The sequence below is a fragment of the Oncorhynchus nerka genome, linkage group LG22 (genome assembly GCF_034236695.1).
Source record: "Oncorhynchus nerka isolate Pitt River linkage group LG22, Oner_Uvic_2.0, whole genome shotgun sequence".
Taxonomy (NCBI): domain Eukaryota; kingdom Metazoa; phylum Chordata; class Actinopteri; order Salmoniformes; family Salmonidae; genus Oncorhynchus; species Oncorhynchus nerka.
In genome coordinates, this window is record NC_088417.1 from 25,072,103 (window position 1) to 25,081,330 (window position 9,228).

The 9,228-nt window shown below is 43.0% G+C and overlaps 2 protein-coding genes across 2 annotated transcripts in view; one reads left to right on the plus strand and one right to left on the minus strand.

Moving 5' to 3' along the window:
* Window positions 1-1,008: 1,008 nt before the first annotated feature.
* LOC115104588 (carbohydrate sulfotransferase 2-like) lies at window positions 1,009-3,564 on the minus strand. The gene has a single exon (XM_029625945.2). It carries the CDS (start codon window positions 2,956-2,958, stop codon window positions 1,561-1,563), a length of 1,398 nt encoding a protein of 465 aa, XP_029481805.2. The 5' UTR covers window positions 2,959-3,564; the 3' UTR covers window positions 1,009-1,560.
* A 3,180-nt stretch (window positions 3,565-6,744) lies between these two features.
* The window catches only part of trpc1 (transient receptor potential cation channel, subfamily C, member 1), a 59,353-nt gene continuing 56,869 nt past the window's right edge, over window positions 6,745-9,228 (plus strand). Inside the window, exon 1 of the mRNA XM_029626562.2 lies at window positions 6,745-7,425. Coding sequence (XP_029482422.2) covers window positions 7,227-7,425 — 199 coding nt within the window. The 5' untranslated portion in view covers window positions 6,745-7,226. The remainder of the gene's footprint in view (window positions 7,426-9,228) is intronic.

Sequence of the window (9,228 nt, forward strand, 5' to 3'; positions counted from 1 at the left end):
CTACGTCTATCACTTTAAAAGGCTAATTGATCATTAGAAAACCCGTGTGCAATTATGTTAGCACAGCTGAAAACTGTTGTCTGTTGTGCTGATTAAAAAAGCAATACAACTGACCTTCTTTAGACTAGTTGAGTATCTGGAGCGTCAGCATTTGTGGGTTTGATTACAGGCTCAAAATGGCCAGAAACAAAGAACTTTCTTCTGAAACACGTCTGTCTATTCTTGTTCTGAGAAATGAAGGCTATTCTATGCAAGTATTTGCCAAGAAACTGAAGATCTCGTGCAACGCTGTGTGCTACTCCCTTCACAGAACAGCTCAAACTTGCACTAACCAGAATAGAAAGAGGAGGAGGCCCCGGTGCACAACTGAGAAAGAGGACAAATTACATTAGAGTGTCTAGTTTTAAAACAGACTTCTCACAAGTCCTCAAATGGCAGCTTCATTAAATAGTACCCGCAAAACACCAGTCTCAACGTCAACAGTGAATAGGGGACTCGGGAGCTGGTCTTCTAGGCAGAGTTCCTCTGTTCAGTGTCTGTGTTCTTTTGCCCATCTTAATCTTTTCTTTTTATTGGCCAGTCTGAGACATGGCTTTTTCTTTGCAACTCTGTCTAGAAGGCCAGCATCCTGCAGTTGCCTCTTCACTGTTGACGTTGAGACTGGTGTTTTGAAGGTACTATTTAATGAAGCTGCCAGTTGAGAACTTGTGAGGCGTCAGTGTAGACATTAACAATGTCTACACTGTATTTCTGATCAATTTGATGTTATTTTAATGGATTAAAAAAATGCTTTTCTTTAAAAAATAAAGAAATGTCTAAGTTCCCCAAACTTTTGAACGGTAGTGTATGTTTTTAAGGAAGTGCGTATGACCACAAACTTTACTAATACTGTCCTACCATTTGTTGTCGTCTGGGGATGTCCCACTGTAATAACATATAATACAAAATGAACTAAACAAATAAATAACTAATAAACCTGAAAGTCAAAGATGCTTCCTCAGAGTAACATTATAGTTATAACAGACCAGTTTAATGATTGTCTCTGAGTCCATCCATGACTCACAATGTAACATAACCTGCTCAAACAATGAGCTTTTTGATGAATTAATGCAGGATTTTTTTCATTCACTGGTTTTTCACTTTTACAAACATTATGGATAGTGGAAAACCAAATCTTTTCTCAGGTTTTGAACATTCAAAATAACTCCCAAAACATCCACTTTGAAGTGTTTTCATAACAAGATACATGAATCATACAGTGTTTGTTTGTTTCCATAGTTGCAGTTCAATAGTCAAGTCATTGTTCATAGGCCTTCAGGCTTTGTCAGAAACATCCACTTTTCCAGACACCAAAGTAATGGTCCTGTCAAATACAACTGTCTGTAATTGAACTGAAAAATAAAACTAAGATACATTCCAATGTGGCCAAGAAGTGGAATTCCTCAAAAACACTAATTCAAAGTAAAGCTTTATAATTCCACGATTAACGAAATGGCACTAGATGCAAAATTACATTGAATTCACTGTCTTTGGTGGAAAGGAAAAATAAATGTTTTTCTGTCACAGTTTGGAGACCGTCAGTAAAGACTTACTGAGGTCCTTGGCCTCCCCGGCCGTCCTGACTCTCTCGTAGCCCAGGACAGCCATGGAGTGATGACAGTAGTCCTCCACCTGTTTGATCTGCTGGATGCTGAGCACTGTTCTCCATGCGCTGGCAGCCTGAGTGGCGTTCCTGGAGGACACTATGAACGGCTTGGAGGACGAACTAGACCCGCCTGTCATGTTCAGAGCAAACGACTCAATGTCGTGGTTGGTGGTGAGGTTGGCGAAGCGGTAGATGTTCCTCAGGATCTTCACAGGGTTCTCCACCAGGTCCTCATAGCGCACGGCCATGTACTTCCCTTTGAGCCAACTGGGAGGGTTTAAGGCCGTCCTCAGGGTCCGGGAGGTGCGGTCACAGATCACCTCCATGGCTCCGATGGAGTGGTAGTCCGAGCCGTCCTTCTTGTTGGCTTTGTGGTTGGGGTCGACAAAGGGGATCCTGCGGAGCTTGGGGTCCCTGCTCCGGACCACCTGCAGGTTCTCCCGGATCAGCCCGTGTCGGGACTTGATCCTGGAGTTGGCCACGGCCCGGGGGTCCCTGACCAGGTGAACTACCTTCACGTCCAGCGACGGGTCCTCCATGAGGGGGGCTAGAACGTTCACGTCCAGGATACGCACCCCTTTAATAACGATAGTGCTGTACTTGAGGCACTCCTCCTCCAGTAGTCTAAGGCTTTGAGGTGGGCACTTTTTACACACCTTGTCGTCCACCATCCCCACCACCTCTTTCCTGTAGGCGGAGCAGAGGGGGTAGGAGCACACCACCTTATTCAGGGTGGCCCCAAAGAGTCCTAGGGAAGTAATGTTCTTTCCCCCTGGGCTGTTGTACAGCTGGAACACAGAGAGATCACAGCGGTATAAGGAGCTGAGCATGTCCCTGGCTGCCCCCTGCAAAGACACTGCGTCTCCCGGGTACAGCTTCTGCCAGATGTGCCACATGGGTTCATACAGGAAGAACACTTCAGGATTTTGGTTAAACAGCTCCCCGAAAAAGGAGGACCCAGACCTCCATGTGGTCAGAACATAGACCAACTGTCTTTTCTTGGCCAGAGAGGGTCTGTAGAGGAACCGGATGTCTGATCTGCCATGATAGGTAGTGCTCCTCATCTGGTGATTGCACTGCTGGGGCTCTTTAGTCCATTTATAGTTGGCCAAGTTCAGCATGGTCAGCACCAGCAGCAAGAAATAGGCTATAAACAACACAATCCGCTTTCTGCGTAGCACCTTCATCACAATGCCGGGCTGGGCTATTATCTTGGTGTGGTTCCTGTACGTTCTGAGCTTTCTCCCGTAGCCAGCATCCTTCTCCCAAGGCGCTGTCAACTTCAGTTGTTGGTGGTATTGTTTCCCTCTCATCTGTAACCTAGGAGTGAGTGGCTCTGACCACTGGTAGAAAGCTTCTTACATTTACAATAGGCGAACCCGTACAGCGTATTGAATATCTCCGGTGGGAATTGATACCGACCGAATCCAATGCTAAATGATTAGGTAATACCCCAGCCAACAGATTCGATATTACAATCCGATTCGCGATCCAAAATACGATAACGCAGCTCTGCCTTTACTGCAGTGCGCAAGGCTCTTCACATGAAAATGTTTCCATTACGGGTATTACAGTGCGTATTGCGTTAGGCCTGCCATCAAAAACAAAACGAAGAACCGTTCATGCAAACAATTTACGCCCTCCTTGACAATATTCAGTGTAGGCATCTCAGCGCAGTTCAAATCTGATGCGCCCCGGTATAGATGGAGCCTATATGGACATTGTACCACAGCACACAAGTAATACGTTAGCAATTACGCGCTCCAGCTTCTTCTTGAATAATGCCGCTAAATGTCGCAGGTATATCCAGAGGTGAGTCTATTCGTCCAAAGAATCAAATATATCCATTATTCCTGATGTGCGGTATTGTATCTCTTAACCATTGAAACAGGAGTGATTTAATCAGAGTACAGGGAGAAAAGCCCTCCCTTCTCTAAACGCCATTGGAGCATGATAGGATACGTGCATAAACGAGTTACGCCCTTGGTTCTTCGGCACGTCTGTCAACAATGAATGCACCGCTCTCGACACGCTCACATTTGAAAAAAGGCAACAGTAAACATGTCGTCTCTCACGAATGATGCAGCGCCCCCGCGTGGGCCAATTGAGATATCGCGTGTGACTTAACACATTTCAGTTTCGCAAATGTAAGTTAATTACTTTAGCTCTGGTCTTGGGCCAATCAGTGTTATTTTGTAAATGCTGGATGTTTATGGCAAGACGCATCATTCACTGAAGTTTCGTCAACATCGGCCAAGTGGTGTCTGAGATATCTCGTGTGAGGCACCGACGGATGGAGACAGATCCACAGTCCCCTCCCCGATGTTATCGTGGGGGACAACAAAGTCTCACAGCAATGGTAGACGTCACAACTGTGGAAAATGATGCTGTTGTTAGGATAGAATAGAAATTTAAGGGATGCTGGTCTCCGCTCTGGCAGTGTAGTAGCATTGGGTCGACTCAGCTCCGGTCCGTTAATTTATAGACTTGCTTAGCGCACTGTTATGCAACTAGGCTATTAGTAGAAATCTGTTACATACATTGTTTCAATGTTACAATGTATCATATCAATGTGTGGTAGTATGTTCAAATCGTATGTTTTGTTGCATTTTCAGGGAGAACAGACAATAGTCTACATTCAAGGTCTGTTGGTAATATTAATGATCATGTTTCACCATATCTGTCTCCTCTCATATTATGCTGGCCAAGGCAGCAAGTAATCGATAGCTCCCATTAGAGACATGTGTTTTGCCAAGTCTCAAGAGCTACTGTAGACCTGACGTCCGTTTGAAAACGGGACCAAACGGGACCAATGAAAGATAGGTAATGAGAGCAGTTCTGCTCAAACGGGTAACTGAACTGCCTATCCTGTCCTGTGACCTCAATTCAAGGGGCTTTATTGGCATGGGAAACAAATGTTTACATTGCCAAAGCAAGTGAAGTAGATAATATACAAAAGTGAAATAAACAATAAAAATGAACAGCAAACATTTCACTCACAGAAGTTCCAAAAGAACAAAGACAAATGTCATATTGTGTGTATATATATACAGTGTTGTAACCATGTGAAAATGGCCAAAGTACAAAAGGGAAAACAAACAAACATAAATATGGGTTGTATTTACAATGGTGTTTGTTCTTCACTGGTTGTTCACTATGGCAACTGGTCACAAATCTTGCTGCTGTGATGGCACACTGTGGAATTTCACCCAGTAGATATGGGAGTTTATCAAAATTGGATTTGTTTTCGAATTCTTTGTGCATCTGTGTAATCTGATGGATATGTGTGTCTCTAATATGGTCATATATTTGGCAGGATGTTAGGAAGTGCAGCTCAGTTTCCACCTCGCAGTGAGCACATAGCCTGTCTTCTCTTGAGAGCCAGGTCTGCCTACAGCGCCGTTTCTCAATAGCAAGGCTATGCTCACTGAGTCTCTCTCACCAGCCAAATTGGAATCAGCGGTAATCCACTTTTTGACAGCTGTTAGCGTGGAATTGACAGCCATGGCAAGTGATAAACCCATATGTTTTAGGGGCACGGATCAAATGCCCAACAGATTGAAAATGATCCGCTCACGTGTGTCAGTTCATGTGTTATTACACCAATGGCAGCCAAAAATGGGAAGGTTTGGGCATGTCTATTGGGCGTCCTACAGTTGTCTCAATAGTTTTTAGTTCACTATTAGGCTACTCTTTCCTGAGAGGATTTCTTGGTAAATGTGTATTTTCATTACTCTTAGGTTTTTGGATGCGGCCACTGCTGTATGCGCTGCAGTTCCTTCCCGAAGGTTGCCATCTGCTGGGGTAAAGGAGATATTTCAATTCCAGTTGAGTGCGGTAAAACCTTTGGATATTATGTAGGCTACTGCACCTGTTGTCAATGATTTATATCTTATAGAAAAATAAGTTAAATAAACTTAATTGATTAATTGTTAAATGTATTATTTGAACTTTTATCTCTTATTCTTTCCAGATTTTTTAAAACAGCATTGTCGGTTAGGGGCTCGTGAGTAAGCATTTCACTGTAAAGTCTACTACACCTGCGCATGTGACGAATCAAATTTGATTTGATTTGATTATATGTACTACAGATTTACGCCTAAAGTTATTTCAGGAGATATGTTCACCCAGATTAGAAAAATAAAACCTTTAACATTAAAGGGGAAATCTGCTGCTGCTACATCCATTTGTGGACTTATAAATGAATAAGATGTACCCATTGATTCTTGAAGAACATAAATTCTAATTGCTTCATGAGCTTAGTTCATCTGTCGTACCCCGTCAGCTGCCGTACCCCATCAGCACCCAGAATATTAACTTGTTCTACTCCAATGTTTGTAAACATGGTTAGTCCTTGCATCCATAGCGCTGTCTGAATTTGAGTGGTTACATTTATCCAGCCCCGTTCTTTAGCTTTTTTCGCGAAACAGGTGGCGGGGAAAACACTTTGTAATTGGTTCAACTGCTGATTGCCCCTTGTTTCAACGCCTCATGTTGAAAGATGCATGTGTGCGCCATAATTATTAGCCCTCTTAGTGTAATTTTACCATCATTTATCCCAATCTTCCTTGCTTTAATGGCACAATGGCATGTTCATTACCTAAAAGCCCTCTGCTATTAAATGGTGCAGTATAGGCCTATGTGACATTTATCTGCAGTTACACTATGTCCTCAAAGTCATGCTGCTCCTACACACATTGTCATTATATTGATCTGAAATGCTTTGTATCTTTGTCATCCAAATGTCTTTCTGTGAGGGAAGATGGGAAAGATCACATTACATTTACATTTAAGTCATTTAGCAGACGCTCTTATCCAGAGCGACTTACAAATTGGTGCGTTCACCACATACAGGCACACACACAAAATGTGCTCATATAATTCCTGTCAGTATGAAAAAATTAGAGCAAGGAAAATAGTCAATTTGTTGAGATTTTTGTGTTATGAATGTGCAAATAGAAACTTTGAGACAATATTATTCCAAATGAAACTGCTTATTTGAGCGTTATTATTGCAGACTATGATTGTAGTAGTGTTTTGGAAATACTTCAGGGTGAACTATTTATTTGCCTCTCTAAATATGATCATGAAAATGAATGGTTGAAAAACGATTAGAACCACTTCCCTTTATGACACTTCCGCGCTGGGTATTAGTGGACCGCTGATGATGCTGGCTGCGCTGTGCCAGCGAGATGAGATTGAGCATGCGCAGCAGCAACACCATCAGGACCAGAGGACTGTCAGGGGCCTGCGAAGCGATGCGAAAAAATGGTGCATGTAAACACGTTGATGGAGAGTTCTATTTATGCACTGACTGCGTGCGGTATGTTTACATCTGAAGAAGAATAGCGTATGTCAAAGGGTTATTACGAGGAAACAACTGGGAAGGTCGTTACGCGCGCCAAACGCCGACGCTGCGTAAAAACGGATGAAACGTTAGCAACACGGATGCGACGACAATAATAATAGCTTACATATATTTATTTATTATTCCGGGAAGACGTTTACACCTGCCGTTCTTTGGGGGGGAAATACATGAACAGTCTTTTGCAGTATATGTCATCCCATGTGACGGATTTTCATGGTTAAATGGTCGCTGGCGCCTAGTAGTGGGATGCACATCAGTGTCCTGCCCTACTCCTTCTCCGTCGCAATGGCCGCTCTATATCAGGTCACGGACGTGTCCTCTCCGGATAAATTTCTGGCCCTGAAAGACGTGAGGGAGGTGAAGGAGGAGACGACTCTGGATGAAAAGCTCTTCCTACTGGCCTGTGAGAAAGGTGAGTTATTTTAGGCTTCTAGGTGGATTCATTTATCAAACAAATAAGTAAGTATATGATGTTATTAACATGGCATTAGAAAAACACGTGACTTTATGACAGCGTGTTGTAACATGTTGTTTAAGAAAAGGTGTGAACATGTAGTGTTTTATTATTTGAAACACTTCATGTCATATCACACCATTATTACCAACAGTCATCCTCTCTTGCCTTATGATGGATGAGTGAGTATACTTTGGATGAATGCCTACTGTAGCTACACTGGAAGTTTGTCCACAGGGCTGAGTTTTATTTAACCTAGTGGAGCTATATGCTCTTGTGTAGAGCTATGTGAAGCTATATGCTCTTGTGTAGAGCTATGTGAAGCTATATGCTCTTGTGTAGAGCTATGTGAAGCTATATGCTCTTGTGTAGAGCTATGTGAAGCTATATGCTCTTGTGTAGAGCTATGTGAAGCTATATGCTCTTGTGTAGAGCTATGTGAAGCTATATGCTCTTGTGTAGAGCTATGTGGAGCAAATGCTCTTGTGTAGAGCTATGTGAAGCTATATGCTCTTGTGTAGAGCTATGTGGAGCTATATGCTCTTGTGTAGAGCTATGTGGAGCTATGCTCTCGTGTAGAGCTATGTGGAGCTATATGCTCTCGTGTAGAGCTATGTGGAGCTATATGCTCTTGTGTAGAGCTATGTGGAGCTATATGCTCTCGTGTAGAGCTATGTGGAGCTATATGCTCTTGTGTAGAGCTATGTGGAGCTATATGCTCTCGTGTAGAGCTATGTGGAGCTTTATGCTCTTGTGTAGAGCTATGTGAAGCTATATGTTCTTGTGTAGAGCTATGTTGAGCTATATGCTCTTGTGTAGAGCTATGTGGAGCTATATGCTCTTGTGTAGCGCTATGTGAAGCTCTGCTCTCGTGTAGAGCTATGTGGAGCTATATGCTCTTGTGTAGAGCTATGTGGAGCTATGCTCTTGTGTAGAGCTATGTGAAGCTATATGCTCTTGTGTAGAGCTATGTGAAGCTATATGCTCTTGTGTAGAGCTATGTGAAGCTATATGCTCTTGTGTAGAGCTATGTGGAGCTATATGCTCTTGTGTAGAGCTATGTGGAGCTATGTGCTCTTGTGTAGAGCTATGTGAAGCTATATGCTCTTGTGTAGAGCTATGTGGAGCAAATGCTCTTGTGTAGAGCTATGTGAAGCTATATGCTCTTGTGTAGAGCTATGTGGAGCTATATGCTCTTGTGTAGAGCTATGTGGAGCTATGCTCTCGTGTAGAGCTATGTGGAGCTATATGCTCTTGTGTAGAGCTATGTGGAGCTATATGCTCTTGTGTAGAGCTATGTGGAGCTATATGCTCTCGCGTAGAGCTATGTGGAGCTATATGCTCTTGTGTAGAGCTATGTGGAGCTATATGCTCTCGTGTAGAGCTATGTGGAGCTATATGCTCTTGTGTAGAGCTATGTGAAGCTATATGTTCTTGTGTAGAGCTATGTGGAGCTATATGCTCTTGTGTAGAGCTATGTGGAGCTATATGCTCTTGTGTAGAGCTATGTGAAGCTCTGCTCTCGTGTAGAGCTATGTGGAGCTATATGCTCTTGTGTAGAGCTATGTGGAGCTATGCTCTTGTGTAGAGCTATGTGGAGCTATATGCTCTTGTGTAGAGCTATGTTGAGCTATGCTCTTATGTAAGCTTTGTTATGCTTTTGCTAGCCTGTGACAAAGAATATATATTTACTGCATTCTGTATTCTGTCATCCAGGCCAAGTTGAACACACACACACACACACACACACACACACACACA

Bases quoted from the DNA above. Each gene is read 5' to 3' on its own strand.
- LOC115104588 (XM_029625945.2), bottom strand. From the start codon at position 2,958: ATGAGAGGGAAACAATACCACCAACAACTGAAGTTGACAGCGCCTTGG.